Source organism: Gobio gobio (assembly GCF_949357685.1).
Source record: "Gobio gobio genome assembly, chromosome: 16".
NCBI lineage: Eukaryota > Metazoa > Chordata > Actinopteri > Cypriniformes > Gobionidae > Gobio > Gobio gobio.
The window spans coordinates 2,518,765-2,535,432 of record NC_137109.1 but is presented as its reverse complement, the minus strand read 5'-3'; the positions used below and the strand labels follow the sequence as shown (position 1 = coordinate 2,535,432).

At 44.1% G+C, this 16,668-nt stretch overlaps 1 protein-coding gene across 4 annotated transcripts in view; it reads left to right on the top strand.

The window, feature by feature from the left end:
- LOC307139807 (NACHT, LRR and PYD domains-containing protein 12-like) overlaps positions 1-16,668 on the top strand; it is a 129,326-nt gene that overhangs the window by 42,414 nt on the left and 70,244 nt on the right. For all 4 annotated transcript variants that reach the window (XM_079838909.1, XM_079838907.1, XM_079838910.1 and 1 more), the window contains one exon: positions 2,733-2,906. In XM_079838909.1, coding sequence (XP_079695035.1) covers positions 2,733-2,906 — 174 coding nt within the window. The remainder of the gene's footprint in view (positions 1-2,732; positions 2,907-16,668) is intronic.

The window sequence follows — 16,668 nt, the reverse complement described above, 5'->3', positions numbered from 1 at the left end:
AGAGCAAGAGCGTGTCCATAACTGAGCTTCGTTCGGGTTACGGGATCCGTCGGCGGCACTGGCGTTGTGTTTTTAGACACAAGATCAACAATGTCACTAAAGAAGTGTGTGTGTGTGTGTGTGTGTGTGTGTGTGTATGTGTGTGTGTGTGTGTGTGTGAGGGAAAGATCACCTTGTTCAGCTTCACAAATAACCCAGCGTTAAAGGGTTAGTTCACCCCAAAATGAAAATGCTGTCATTAATTACTTACCCTCATGTCGTTGGACACCCGTCAGACCTCCGTTCATCTTCGGAACACAAATGAAGATATTTTAGTTGAAATCTGATGGCTCTGAAAGGCCTCCATTGGCACAATGCACGGTACACTCTCAAGACCCTTAAAAGGTACTAAAGACGTCGTTACAAAGTCCATCTCACTACAGTGGTTCTAAAATAACTTTATGAATCGGCGAGAATAATTTTTGTGCGCAAAAAAACTCTAAATAACGACTTATATAGTGATGACGATTTCAAAACAAGGCATCATGAAGCTTCAAAGCGTTATGAATCAGTGAGTCGAATCAGCGGTTTGAATCGCCAAATTTCAGCAGTTCATCATGATTCGACTCACTGATTCATAACGCTTCGAAGCTTCATGATTCCTTGTTTTGAAATCGTCATCACCTATGTAAGTCGTTATTTAGGGTTTTTTTGCACACAAAAACTATTCTCGTCACTCCATAGTTATTGTAGTTATTGTAGAACCACTGTAATGAGATGGACTTTGTAACGACGTCTTTAGTACCTTTTAAGGGTCTTGAGAGTGTAAAGTGCCATTGTGCCAATGGAGGCCTTTCAGAGCCATCAGATTTCAACTAAAATATCTTCATTTCTGTTCCAAAGATGAACGGAGGTCTTACAGGTGTCGAACGACATGAGGTTAAGTAATTAATGACAGAATTTTCATTTTTGGGTGAACTAACCCTTTAAGGGAACAATGGATGCAGTTTGTGTTTCCGGAGTTCTGCAATTGTGTGTGTGTTTGTTCCCGGTCATGAGTGGAAACTGCAGGCGGTGACTGTGTGTGTGTGTGAGTGAGTGTGTGTGTTTGTTTCCTGTCATGAGTGGAAACCGCAGACAGTGAGTGAAACTGCATCAAATGTGTGTTTTGTTGGCAATCGGCGCATTAAGTGCATATAATGTGAACAACACCAACGTATAGTGTGTGTGTGTGTGTTCTGTGTGTGTGTGTGTGCGCGTGCGTGCGTGCATGCTTGCGTGTGTGTTTGTGTGTGTGTGTGTGTGCATGCTTGTGACTCTTCTGCACGCCTCCAAAAGCTCGGCTGTTTTCTGAAAGAATCGTATTTGTCTTCTATGTAAGGCTGCTAAAATCTCGCTTCAATGAACGGTAACGAGCTGCGGTTGAAGGTCGCTTCGCGTTTGTGTTTCCGCTGGGCAAAATGGATTTGATTATAATATTCTTTATCTGACTCCATTTATCATATTGTCGAATTTAGGATAGAATGCCAATTGGTTGTTTGGTCATTTATATTTAATAGTTAGTCACACATTTAATCATTCTGTTTTAACCTTTTGTTGCAATTATATCGTTCCATACTGGAGATCAAAATGTAACAATTTTATTAACAGTCAGGTAAATGTATAATGCCAATTACATAATCAATTCAAAGATAATTCATACATAACATCAAATATTCCAAAATAGCCAAAAGACTGAAAGATTTCCTGACTTTCTGAATATTACGTAACACAGAGCATTCGCTGTGTTACGGGCCAATCTTGATCTTATTAAAGTATTGCGCCCCGAACTCATTGCTGTATCGCTTTAAGTAACTCAGACTAGACCGAAACCTCTTTCAAATGGAAATACATGATAAAGGGAATTTAAATTGGATCAAGTTCCCATTTGCCTGAATTGAAGAAGAGACCAAATGGCTCCAAAGGCCACACCCATCATAATATGCGAAATATCTCAAAGCTCTAAAAACTCTTATTAACTTCTTGTATATTTCTATGGGGACGAGATTGTTGTACCAGTCGCACTGACACATTTCAAACAATATCAAACACATATAATACTGTATAGTGAGAACCTACATCCAAATCACACAGATTTTGGGTGATCTCTCAGCATGAGGTTGAGTGGGATGTGGGGGAAAAAGGAGAAGGGAAATTCATATAAATTAAGGCTTTTTTCAGTTGATTCGCTCAGCGTGACGTCGTCTGTGAAAAAGTGTCCTCTCAGTGAGTAATTGTTTTCCACCAGACAACTTGGCGTTATGCAAGTTTTCTCAGCCTTTCATTTATAACGGGCAGAAACTGTGTTATGCACCCTTTAATAACACTTTAAAATGTGTATAAATATTATTAGGAGTTATATCAGAAGCCATTTACACATTCTGTAAGAGTTTATTGGGCTGATGCATCATCATATCCTGCTCATGCTAAACTTCTCTTTAAATATGTTACAGTTTAACAGTAAATCCACATTGTTCTGAAGGGGGGCATCTTCCCCATCTTACCCTATATGTTGTTCTGCAGAAATGTCATGAGATTTGCATCTGCTGCTACAATAAACAACAGAGAGTAAAACAGTTTCCAACAAACAGAACTAGTGTGACACGATTACAAGCTGAATATGGAAACTATAGACTAAATGACAGACTATATGCTGTAGCTCTTCAGTAAGATGATCATCACAGATCTGAGTCATTTTCTCTTTCTGTCTTCAGTCTGAGAGGATGCAGTATTACAGAGAAACAGTGTCTCATCCTGACTTCAGCTCTGAAATCAAACCCATCACACCTGAGAGAGCTGGACCTGAGCGAGAATACACTAGGAGACTCTGGAGTGAGAAACCTCAGTGATCTACTGATGAACCCACAATCACAGCTGGAGAATCTACAGTTAGTATCATTATACTGTACAGTTACAGTGTGATCACAGTTCACTGTTTAGTTCAAGTCACATCATTTATACTGTAGCATTGCATCTTCTGGCCTTTGCCATTGGTCACAGTTAAAATTAAGTGTTGAACTTTTAAATAATTGCATTTCAAGTATTTGAAACAATTAACTGATTGTGTAAGTCTGGGTAAGATGCCCCTGGGGTAAGATGACCCACCACAACCTTCATTTTTTTCTCCTGATGAAAATCTCATCTCAGCACTTTTGATGAATGGCCACGCTATTTTAAAAATAATAATAATTTCATCTGAATATAAACATTTGTGAGGTTTAGTCAGTTGAAATGGTTTTGAGGTTAATTTATCTAATTTTGTGTGTCTGGAGAATATTTATCAGTGACATTGTATTATGTTGAATACCAACGTTTTTGTGTCTATTTGTTAATGAGGGATTTGTGGACTCATTCATGTTTTTATATTTGTGGAGTAAAAGATATAGTTTTTATTTTGAAGTGCAAAGATCAAATTAGAAGTGTTGCTATGACATATGTTGTGAACTTCCTTTTCCTCGTTTGAAGAAGAGACCAGGAGACGTTGGGATATCTTTAAAGGAAACTTTTCTCTTTATTGAGACACGTGCTGTTCTTCGCTGAGGTCATCCAATAAGTCTAACTAAAGGAGCTGTACATTGTATTTTATTTACATTTCAGGGGGAGTGTTGTGAACTATCCGGGTCACAGCACCATCTGTTGTGAACTTCGTTTGTTTCTTGAAGTAGAGACCAGGAGAACTTGGGATATCTTTAAAGCAGACGTTACTCGTTTATTGAGAATAGTGCTGTTCTTCGGCTGAGGTTCCATGTCTAACTCAAGGAGTTATACATTGTATTTTATCTACATTTTAGGGGGAGGGATTATACAACAGGGGAGGAGACACTCTGAACAATACAATGCAAATGTTGTATAGGTAAAAGGACACACCCTACATAACTGTGTCACCTGTCCAGATTCAATCAGCATAACAATGTCATTCAAATGCATAGATGCTAATCCAATCACTCAAGGGCTCCAAGAGCCATTAAAGACAAATGGTGCTCATTTTACTTACAATGAAGAGAACAGGAACTGGTCTGGAAGATACAGGTTTTGGGAAACCTGCCCATACAGAGTATCACCAATCTCTGAGCTTGTTATGCTAAATGGTCAGGAAGTGCATAAAGACAAAAGACTTAATGTCTCCAACCCATGGGCTGATTAACTTGATCATGTTAGAATGTAGTCAATCTTTACCTTAAACCAGTGTTACTCAAAGTGTGGGGCGCGCCCCACTGGTGGGGAAAAGAGACATGACAGGAAGGGCGCGACAACCGGGAGGAAATGTGGTCATTTTTGAGCCCATATTTATTACCCTTTTGAGCGGTCCCACATGTTGGATTTTTATTTCGTGACCTGAGATGAGATGTGCTGCGCTGGTGGAAACACGAGACCATGACACCGCAACTGTCAAGACGGCTCGCACAGTGTTTAGAGGATGGCGCGGTGCTGGCGCTATGCAACGCATCGCCACAAATGAGTAAATGAGTCTGGGGAGGAGCTTGCGCAGTCAGCGGAGGCTCACGCTGTGGAGCCAGGCGAAAGTATAAACAAGGCTTAAAGCAAGCCAACACGCAAACTGCCACAAGTGAAACTGAAAATAGGCAAAAACACAATCATCTTCATTAAAACGAATGAGACTAAATGCTCTTACAAGTGCTTAGGTCGCTCTCTCATATTGCAGTCTTTGATCTTGAAATGAGCTGATATAGGCTAATGCAGCTCATATCTGTTGCTTTCGTTGACATGAACTCCGTTAAATGTGCATATAGCTCAGGCCGGGAATTGAAGATCGGATTTATATTCATTTTGTAGAGAGGTGTAATGTAAGACAAACAGCATGTTTGCTTTTTTAGCGTGGTTATTTTTCGATTAGCCCATTTTGTTTGTGAGCGCCGGAGCAGCATCTGCCTCAGCTTGAAAAAAAAAGCCCTTTTTAGGCTAAACGTTTAAATTAACATTGTGATGCTTGAAATGTTTTATATCTATGGATTTTATTATAAGCAAGAGACAAGTCCAGTGTTGATTTGAGAGGCTAAATTGGTCAAACGTGGTTAACTCACTGTCGGCCACTTGGTCTTTACTTTTTTTTTTTTTTTTACTTTAATTTAACAAACCAAAAAATGCTTTAAACATTTTTCTAAATTAACTTAATAATGAAACGAAACGAAATGAAATATAACAACTTTGACATTAAAAACAAAACTGAACTATTTTAATGGCTGCAACAATGTTTAGGCCTAATAGGGAGGATAAAAAATAGAGAATAACACAGGCTTCAGTCGGACTCAGGCCGAAAATTTTGATAAGCTGTCGGACACGGGCCGGCCTAGGGCATCAGTGCTTGATTATAATAATAAAAAAACCTACTTTAGCTTTTCTTCTAAAGCAAAATGTAGCCTATTTCCGATTATCTTTGAAGCAATCCGTGTTGTAAAAAGCGCTATATAAATGAAGGTGACTTGACATATCATGCATTGTTTTCAACCACATAATGTTTATTTTAGGTTTCAAACATTTAAATACACATAAGTACTAGTAAAACAATACATTTAGAGTTTGTAAAATACACACTGGTGTCACTGGAAGCAGCAATAACAATCCATTCAAAAATAATTTGCTGACGTTTTATTAATATCAGATACACATAGGCACACATTAGTGTAAGTAACTATAAAGTTTACTCTATTCTTCTCCCAGTTCAGCGGTCACTTACTTGCATGTGTTTCGGGAGAAACTGATAAATTCAGAACTCTCTGAACTGCGACGCAAACAAACATGGGCGCCCATCTCACATTATAGATCAAAATCAAGATAATTTATGAAGGTTTTTAAATTCTCACATATTTGAGAATTGGATTATTAGATTTGATGACATGGTAAGCAGGTTTGTCAAGTTCGTCTGATATATTGGCCGAGATATATAAATACAGAAAAGCATATATAGATTTCCCTTACATTAGTTATTTGTAGTTATTCATGATCCCTCAGCCTCTCTAAAATGTGATAATGCAGTTTAAAAATAAATGTGTTTGTTTTATGGTCACAACAGAACAAAGGAACATAAAAATATATTAAAGTTCTGATAAATAAAATGTATAAAACTATGAAACGCCAACACGCATAATGTGGTTGAGCGGTGTTTCGTCCATTTTTATAATTTTGTTAAATATTCATTTCTGTCAGGTCCACTAAAGTCAAAAAACACAATAGACAAACATTTAGTACAATTTTTTAATTGCATATTTTGTAAAGATTTAGATTTGGCGGTATGGCTCTGTTCTAAATTCCCCATCCTTTCATGAGCTCCATGAAAAGCCAAGACAGGGAACAGCAGCAGATTCTGGGGACGACCTCCCATTTGACTGGGAGGGCAGAGCAAATCCCCCATTTAGAACAGAGCATGCATCAATGACAACAGAATGACATGATTAAGTTAGCAATTTAAGGAGGAGCTGGGGAGGAGGTGGGTTGCAAAGCAGCGTGCAGCAGAAGCGTCCAAGCAGGCAGATTGAAGTGAAGCTATGCTTAAGTAAGCCGCCCTGTTTGAGAGAAGCCAATTGAGAGCATAGGATCAGCTGAAACAGATCAGCTGAAAGAGGGGCGGAGTTAGAATTTCCCAATCAGCTGATAGCGGAGCTTGACTACGTGGCCTGCCAGAACTAACGCTGGCGCTTGATTTCTGTCAGGTCCACTAAAGTCAAAAAACACAATAGACAAACATTTAGTACAATTTTTTAATTGCATATTTTGTAAAGATTTAGATTTGGCGGTATGGCTCTGTTCTAAATTCCCCATCCTTTCATGAGCTCCATGAAAAGCCAAGACAGGGAACAGCAGCAGATTCTGGGGACGACCTCCCATTTAACTGGGAGGGCAGAGCAAATCCCCCAACAGACCATACCAGGCAATCCTCCCTGGCTCTTCCAGCTGATTGAAGAGACAGCAGAGGATACGAAAATGAGAAAATGTAATCTATGTGAAGCTAGCACGAGGAATGTAGCTACAGTTAATGATACGAGTAAATAAATAGTAAATAGGCGATATGGCGCTGTTCTTAATTTCCCTTCGTTATCATGGTGAGCTCCATGAAATCAAAAACAGGGAACAGCAGCAGCTTCTAGGGGCAATCCTCCTATTTAATAGACTGGAAAGTAGCGAAAATCCCCCCAACAGACCATACCGGGCAATCCTCTCTGGCTCTTCCTTCTAATCGAAGAGCCACGGAGGATCCAAGAAATAAAAAAGCGTTCCGAGAAGGTCGTCTAACTGATTTTAATTGTAAGATCTAATCGATCTACGTGAAGCTAGCATGATGAATGTAACCAGCTAATAATATAAGTAATTTAAATTTGTATATGGAGTAGCACTCATAGGTTTCTAATGGATGGCTCACGCATCAGGCCAAATATAACGATCATAAGCGGCCGAAGACACATCGCCTCATGGCCTCAATGTAGAGACTGGAGTTGCAGTTGCAGGAAGCTGCAGTTGTAGCAGCCTCTATGCACGAGAATGAGCTGTATAATGCTCTGAGGGAAGCTTGCGGTAGGCATAGCAGGCGGAGACAGGAAGCAAACCAGACTCTGGGCACAAGCTTTCCCTCCTCCAAGACAAATAATGGATCCTGTTGAACAGCTTGTGGATGGCTCCTCAGGTAGGCTAACATAGATGACAAAGCAGAGTCAGATTCAGAGATAAAACGCCGTTCATCCCCTTATCCTATCAGTTTAGTGTGCTTAGGATTATGCTGAAGTGCTAGGAATAAATTGATACATAAGAAATGTGAGGTCATGTGACCGCGAGTAAAACGTATTAGCAATATATCAGGTTTAAACTACCGCTTTAATAATATCAAATTCCCATAGTGCCTATAGCTTTGAGGAAAAGCTTATTATTTAGGGTGAGTCTAAGGGTGAAAGAGTAATCGGTGCAAGTTGATACACCAGAAAAATAGTGTTGTGGTAATCTTAATCAAATCTGAAAAGTACCTCCAAAGTTCTACTCTAAAGTTAGTTATAACTTTAAGAACAAGTGTGTTTCCAATAGCACCTACAGTTTTAAAACGAGCACGTTTCCAAACTCTACTATAGCTAACGATATCGCTTTAAGACAAGCCCATTTACAACATCTATAGCTTGAGAAAACGTAGTTCTCTTACGAGAGGTTCTCTCGTATTGCGTAAGTTCCTTACGCTACGGGAAAGTATTCTTTCTTCGAGATTTCTGAAAAACCCAAAATTATCCTTAATTTTGTAACATTGTCAACGCAGTGCGGTAGCCTGGCAGACCATAGCAGGCTATACCAGCGTGCTATTGGCTGCTCTGCTGGCAACTGCAGCAGCCTATCGGTGAGCCCGCGTGACGTGGCGACCAATGAGCCAATGACCACCTGGCTTCATTTGCCTACAGGTGGGGCGTGGCCACGTGTATATAAGCAGGGCTCACGGGCTGCATATTCGATTTTCTTTTCTTCAGCGAAGCCCTTCGCATCGCTGGATCTGGAACCCGCCGCCGTGATCGTGCAGACGAGCAAGCAGAGGACAGCGCCTGAAGAAGCCGGCAGCATCGCGCCACCTTCAGCCATCCGTGCCTGCTCTGCTATCCGGCAGCCTATATCCTTTCTTGCTCAAGTGTTGTCGCCGCTGCGTCACACTTTTCACAAAAAGAGCCGAGCGTTTTTCTAAAAATGTCTCGTTCCACCTGCGGCTCGTGTCACGCGCAGCTCAGTTCCGGGGACCGCCATGTGATCTGCGCTCTCTGCCTGGGCCGTGATCACGCCGCCGCACTTCGCCACCTCTGGCTCACACTCGCGGACATGCGAGAAACAGCCTTCCTAAACGCCCCGCTCTCCCCGTCTGGGCTCTTCGGACCAGCGGTCAAGGGGATCGTCGACCGCTTCTCTGAAGTGCAGAAAACGACGCAGGCCATGAACCTCTTCCTGCCTCGACGCCCCGGCACTGGCAATAGCTCCGTTGCTCGCCGTCCTCACGACCAGCCAGCACCGAGCTCCACGCAGCGCCCAGCGCGGCCCCCTTCGTCTCAGCGAAGACCGAGCGGCCGCCCCAGATCGGGCTCTTCCAGCCGTGGTAAGCCGCCTCCCCCTCGGGGCCCCCGGCCTAGGATCGTGCTGAAGTCCGAGCCTCCAAAGCCCTCCTAGCCAGAGGCAAGAAACGACGGTTAAGTCCCGCCGCGGCCGGACCACCGTCAAAACTCTCTTTCCTGTCAGCCCCCACCACTGTGGCTGCTGCAGATGGATTTCACGCAGCCAACGAGCCGGCAAAAACGCCCTCTCGCCTGTCAATAACCGCCGTTTTTACGGCGAACCAGAGAAATCACAAAAGTTGCATTATTTCTGGTTGCACGGCTCACGTCGTATGTGTTTCAAATGCAGTAAATGTGCCCACTTTTCTGTGTTCACCCCTGCACACAAGCACTATAAACCCCGTGTCCCCCACTCACATAAAGCGGCCACCAGCCGCTCGAGTGCTAGAGTTAGGTCACGTGTCCGCTTGTTTGCGTCCACGCCTAGCCACCACACGCGCTGTCACACAGCCACTCTTAACCGGTCATGTTCCACGCGTAAGAGTTGTGCCCGCTCAAACGCGCTCACACATTTTCGCGAACATTATGCCTCAGGCGCTACGCGCCGCGCCACACACTATTTGTTCTCCGCCCAGGGTGGCCGAAGCAATGAGTGTAGGGCCACACACAAGCCAGTCCCCGCTCAAAGCGGCAGAGATACAGTGTGTAAGGCGGCCAGCCATCGAGAGCGATCGGCTGGCCCACAGCACAGAGAGCGCGCGCACCGCGCCCGCCCCTCCTATACTGGCCGTCAAACGCGCGAAGCGCGGCGTTTCGAGCCCGGAGGCCGTTCTATCCCGTGTGGCACACGCGAAAACGTGGGAAGCCATTCCAGGTGTATCAGAATGGGTGCTGAGAACAGTGAAGCACGGCTACACTCTGCAGTTCGCTCGCCGCCCTCCGCGCTTCTGTGCGCGTACAGAGACGAGAGTGAGCGAGGAAGTAGCACATCTACTTCGAGCGGAGATAGCCACACTGCTGTGCAAAGGGGCTATAGAACCGGTTCCCCATTCTATGAGCGAGTCAGGCTTTTACAGCCGGTATTTTCTCGTGCCAAAAAGGGACGGGTCGCTCAGACCGATTCTGGATCTGAGGCGTCTGAACAACAAAGCTCTTATGAGGAGATCGTTCAAGATGCTCACGACCAAGCAGATCCTCGCGCATATTCGCCCGAGAGACTGGCTAATTTCCCTAGATTTGAAAGACGCATATTTTCAAATCAAGATAACGCCGCGTCACAGGCCATTCTTACGATTCGCCTTCGACGGCCAGGCTTATCAATACACCGTCCTTCCGTTCGGCCTGTCACTAGCACCCCGTACATTTACGAAGTGCATGGACGCGGCCCTCGCTCCCCTGAGAAACCAGGGGATGCGAATATTGAACTACCTGGACGATTGGCTCATCCTGGCGCAGTCAGAGGCCGAGCTCCTTGCCCACAAGGCAATGCTGCTCAGCCATCTGGACAGCCTGGGGCTCACGGTCAATTGGACCAAGAGCTCATTAGTGCCCACGCAATCAACCTCATTTCTGGGTTTGAATCTGGACACTGTGACTATGTCTGCCCGCCTGTCACCCCAACGCGCGCGCCAAGTTCGGCGCATGGCTGCGTACTTCCGGCCGGGCAAAATCGCACCTCTCAAGCTTTTTCAGAGGATGCTGGGACGTATGGCCTCAGCTGCAGCTGTGCTCCAGCTGGGCTTAATGCGCATGCGCCCGCTGCAACGCTGGTTAAACGCCCGAGTGCCTCACAGAGCCTGGGCTTCCGGAGGCTTCAGGATCAGAGTGACTCAGGGCAGCGTTGCAGCCCTAGAGCCCTGGTTAGTAGCCGACTGGTATCAGCGGGGAGTGACAATGGGAGCCATCTCACACCGCAAAGTCATCTCGACGGACGCCTCCACCTCGGGTTGGGGCGCCGTTTTCGAGGGCAGACCGGCCTCGGGCCTCGGGCCTCTGGTCGAGCGGAGAAAAACTCCTACACATAAACTGTTTGGAGATGATAGCGGTAGAGAACGCGCTCAAGGAGTTTCTCCCGTTTATACGAGGACACCACGTGTTGGTCCGGTCGGACAATACCACGGTGGTGTCCTACGTGAACCGGCAGGGCGGTGTCAGGTCCAGGTGTCTGGGCAATCTGACGGAACGCCTGCTCGTGTGGGCACACAGCTCGCTGAGAGCTGCGCACGTACCGGGCCACCTCAATGTGGGCCCGGACAAGCTGTCCAGGGGCCTCATTCTCCCAGGAGAATGGTCCCTGCACCCCCAGACAGTCCAGCTGGTATGGCGCCTATTCGGCAGAGCGGAGCTCGACCTCTTTGCAACAAAAGAGAACGCCCGCTGCCCGACGTTTCTGTCCAAAAGCGAGGATGCGCTGTCCCAACCTTGGCCCAGCCTCCCGCTGTATGCTTTCCCGCCGATTTCCCTATTAACCCAGGTCATAGCGAAAATCAGGGAGACGCGCCGCCCGGTGCTCCTTATAGCGCCGCGCTGGGAGAACCAGATTTGGTACCCAGAGCTGGTGAAGCTGTCGCACTCACCCCCCTGGCCAGTTCCGCTGAGAGCAGACCTCCTCTCTCAAGCAGGAGGGTCAGTTTGGCATCCCCATCCAGAGCGATGGTCTCTGCATGTATGGGTGACCAACGGATACCCGTTGACCTGCCCGAAGGGGTTATGAACACGATTTCACACTCTAGAGCCCCCTCGACGAGGCGGTTATATAGTTCTAAGTTGTCGGTGTTCACTGAGTGGTGTGCTTCCAAGGGATTGGAACCGCAGCAATGTGGGGTCCAGCGGGTGCTCCCCTTCCTCCAGGAGCTGTTGGAACTGGGCAGGTCCCCTTCCACGCTCAAAGTGTATGTAGCGGCTATAGCAGCGTTCGCTCAGACGATGCTAGGCAGCACGCTAGGAAGGAACGAGCTCATCATCCGTTTCCTCAGAGGAGCCAGACGGATGAATCCCCCGCGGCCCCCATCGGTTCCTATTTGGGATCTGGCCTTGGTCCTAGAGGCCATGAAGGCTCATCCTTTCGAACCGCTCGAGACTGTGGAACCGAGGTTCCTTTCGCTAAAAACCGCGTTCCTGATAGCTCTGGCTTCAGTAAAACGCGTGGGGGATCTACACGCACTCTCAGTGAGCCCGACGTGTATGGAGTTCGGCCCAAATGACTCCAAGGTCATTCTTAGGCCGAGGCATGGTTATATCCCCAAAGTGATAGGCACTCCCTTCAGGGCGCAGATTGTCTCCCTCTCGGCTCTGCCAGCACCCGACGAGGGGGACGGTGGCAATGTCCTCTGCCCTGTCAGGGCATTGAGGGTTTACGTCACACGCTCCGCCGCCTTCAGGCGTTCTGAGCAGCTATTTGTTTCGTTTGGAGGGCGCACTAAAGGTCTCGCCTCCTCGAAACAGACCCTATCCAGGTGGATAGTGGACGCGATTGCAGTAGCTTACGCTTCCAAACACCTGCAGTGCCCGCTAGGTGTCAGAGCACACTCCACTAGAGGCATGGCCTCTTCGTGGGCTTGGGCCAGAGGGATTTCCATCCACGATATTTGCATGGCGGCAGGCTGGGCCTCCCCGTCTACGTTCGTGAGATTTTACAATCTGGAAGTTCCTGCCTTACAGGCGAAAGTGTTATCAGTTCAATAAGGCTGTTGGTTCTGCCCAGTGATTCTGCGCAGACATAGCTCACATACTGGTAGTAAGTTCGGTACGAGGCTTACGTGAATTTGAAGGAGATCGGCGGTGCCGTTCCCTCATTTACGAAAAGAGCTGTCGTGAGTTTGAAGGTGACCGACGGTGCCGTTACCTCACTCATATGACTAGATATTGTGAATTTGAAGGAGACCGGCGGTGCCGTTCCCTCATTTACGAAAAGAGCTGTTGTGAGTTTGAAGGTGACCGGCGGTGCCGTTACCTCACTTATATGACAAGATATTGTGAATTTGAAGGCGACCGGCGTTGCCGTTCCCTCATTCATGAGACAAGGTGTGGTGAATTTGAAGGCGACGGGCAGGTGCCGTTCCCTCATTCATAAGACAGGGTGTTGTAACCACCCGTTGTAACCACCCGTCAGTTCGAACGAAGTGTCTGTATATGTGGTGGCCCGTTTTCCTTACCGGCCACCCTGCCCGAGCAGTGTTTTTTCCCCGGTTCCCTGGGATACATATGCTGTATGCGAGGCGCGCACGGCGTTGACAATATGTTCCCGTAGCGTAAGGAACTTACGCAATACGAGAGAACCTCTCGTAAGAGAACGATACTCGGTTACTTAACGTAACCTCGGTTCTCTCTAGAAGAGGGAACGAGTATTGCGTTCCTTGCCGTGCGCCCCGCGGGCTTTTACGCTTCAGAACTACGAAAACCGAATATGCAGCCCGTGAGCCCTGCTTATATACACGTGGCCACGCCCCACCTGTAGGCAAATGAAGCCAGGTGGGCGCGAAACGCCCTCATTGGTCGCCACGTCACGCGGGCTCACCGATAGGCTGCTGCAGTTGCCAGCAGAGCAGCCAATAGCACGCTGGTATAGCCTGCTATGGTCTGCCAGGCTGCCGCACTGCGTTGACAATGTTACAAAATTAAGGATAATTTTGGGTTTTTCAGAAATCTCGAAGAAAGAATACTTTCCCGTAGCGTAAGGAACTTACGCAATACGAGAGAACCTCTTCTAGAGAGAACCGAGGTTACGTTAAGTAACCGAGTATCGTTTTCCAGTAGCTATATCGCTTTAAGACAAGCATGTTCCTGACACCATAGCTTTAACAACAAGCTATTTCCAATATACTTAGTTTTACCAAGCATGTTCCCAATATCACTATAGCTATAACAACAAGCACTTCCAATATTACAGCTTTAAGAACACACATATATCCCAATATTAACTATAGCTTTAAGAACAAGCATTTCCAATATTAATTATAGCTTTAAGAACAAGCATTTCCAATATTAATTATAGATTTAATAACAAGCACTTCCGATATTACCGTAGCTTCAAGAACAAGCATTTCCGATATTAAATATAGCTTCAAGAACAAGCACTTCCAATATTAATTATAACCTTAATAAGAAGCACTTCCAATTTTAATTATAGCTTTAAGAACAAGCACTTCCGATATTAACTATAGCTTTAAGAACAAGTATTTCCAATATTAATTATAGCTTTAATAACAAGCACTTCCGATATTAACTATAGCTTTAAGAACGAGCATTTCCAATATTAATTATAGCTTTAATGACGAGCACTTCTGATATTAACTATAGCTTTAAGAACAAGCTTTTCCCATATTAATTATAGCTTCAAGAACAAGCACTTCCGATGTTAGCTATAGCTTTAATAACAAGCATTCCAATATTAATTATAGCTTTAATAACAGGCACTTCCGATATTAATTATAGCTTTAATAACGAGCATTCCCAATATTAATTATAGCTTTAATAACAGGCATTTCCGATGTTAACTATAGCTTTAAGACAAGCATTCCCAATATTAACTATAGCTTTAAGAACAAGCTTTTCCCATATTAATTATAGCTTCAAGAACAAGCACTTCCGATGTTAGCTATAGCTTTAATAACAAGCATTCTAATATTAATTATAGCTTTAATAACAGGCACTTCCGATATTAATTATAGCTTTAATAACGAGCATTCCCAATATTAATTATAGCTTTAATAACAGGCATTTCCGATGTTAACTATAGCTTTAAGACAAGCATTCCCAATATTAATTATAGCTTTAAGAACGAGCATTCCCAATATTAATTATAGCTTTAATACAAGCATTCCCAATATTAATTATAGCTTTAAGAACAAGCACTTCCGATAGTAACTGTAGCTTTAAGAACAAGTATTTCCAATATTAATTATAGCTTTACAAATGAGCACTTTCAATATTATATTAATTATAGCTTTAAGAATGAGCACTTCCAATATTAATTATAGCTTTGAGACCAAGCACTTCTGATATTGATTATAGCTTTAATAACAGCATATCCGACATTAATTATAGCTTTAAGAACAAGCATTTCCAATATTAACTATAGCTTTAAGAATGAGCACTTCCAATATTATAGCTTTAAGAACGAGTGCGTTCCCGATTTCAACTATAGCTTAAGACAATATTTCTAATAGCAACTTTAGCTTTAAGAATGAGCACTTCCAATATTATAGCTTTAAGAACGAGTGCGTTCCCGATTTCAACTATAGCTTAAGACAATATTTCTAATAGCAACTTTAGCTTTAAGAATGAGCACTTTCAATATTATAGCTTTAAGACAAGCGCTTCCGATATTAGTTATAGCTTTAAGACAAGCACTTCCGATATTAGCTATAACTTTAATAACAAGCATTTCCAATATAAGTATAGCTTTAAGGCAAGCACTCAATATTAGATATAGCTTTAAAGGGGTCATAGAATGACATTTTTGTACAAGTTAATATGATTCTTTAGTGTCTAAATGAAAAGTTTGTAATATACTTTAATTAAAAATTCTCATTAGTATTGTAAGAAAACACTCATTTTACCTGGTCAAAACCAGCTTAGTTTTCAGCAAGTCATTTCAGTGTATGTGACTTTAAATGATAATGAGCTTTGCTCACCCCGCCCCTCTGCTCTGTGGGGCGTTCGGTTCGACCCGACACAACACACGTGGAGTGTTGCCTTGACAACAGTTGAGGGTATATTTTCGAGAAATAATGGCAACGGGAGTCTCTGAGGACACATCTGAGCAACCTTATCATTTTGAACCGGAGTCGGACCAGGAACAGATGACGAACGTATCTGAATGGTTGGTTAACGTCATGTCACTTTTATCTATCTTTGTACTGGCAGAGTAGCGTAGTTGCTATGTGTTTACTGATGTGTTAGTTCATTGACAGATTGATGTTATGTTATAAGATTTTTTTTTTTTTACATTACTTCTTAATCAGTAACAGACACCGTTATAAACCATGTACAAAAGTAAGCTTAGTGTAGTGTTACCACGTTAACTTTATCACCCGAGTAACTTACACAGTTTGTAATAACAAACATAACGCGTTGTTCATTATAAACGTGGGATTATGAATTATATTGAGAACGTCATACACAGAAAGCATGCCGTAATGTAACTTACCCTGTAAACTTTAGCCTCATTCATCGTGAAGCGTGCAAGCGATTTGCAAAGATTAATATAAAGGTTAATAAAACGTTACACTCACATCTTCCTGAGGTGCAGCAGGAACACGATCCTTTTTTCAAGAGCAGCTTATTAGCAAAACCTGCTTTATACTGACGCTCGTTTATAAAGCAGTCTGCTGAGAAATGATTCGCGCAAACATTGAACAAACAATCGCTTAGACGCCATTCTGCTCCAGAGTATCAACAATGGCGGACTGATGACAGCTTGCTCAGGGCGGGTCTGTGTTGAAACGCTGTTGTCAATCAACAATCTTAGGAGGGGTGTACACCGTGTAACGTCACACGATCAGACGGCTCGATTTGAGACAGGGGAAAATATATAAGGAGATTAAAAAAAAACACTGGATGTATTTTTATCATTATAGGATGGTTGTGTACAGGCACTGCCAACACACATTTCCGTATAATCAAC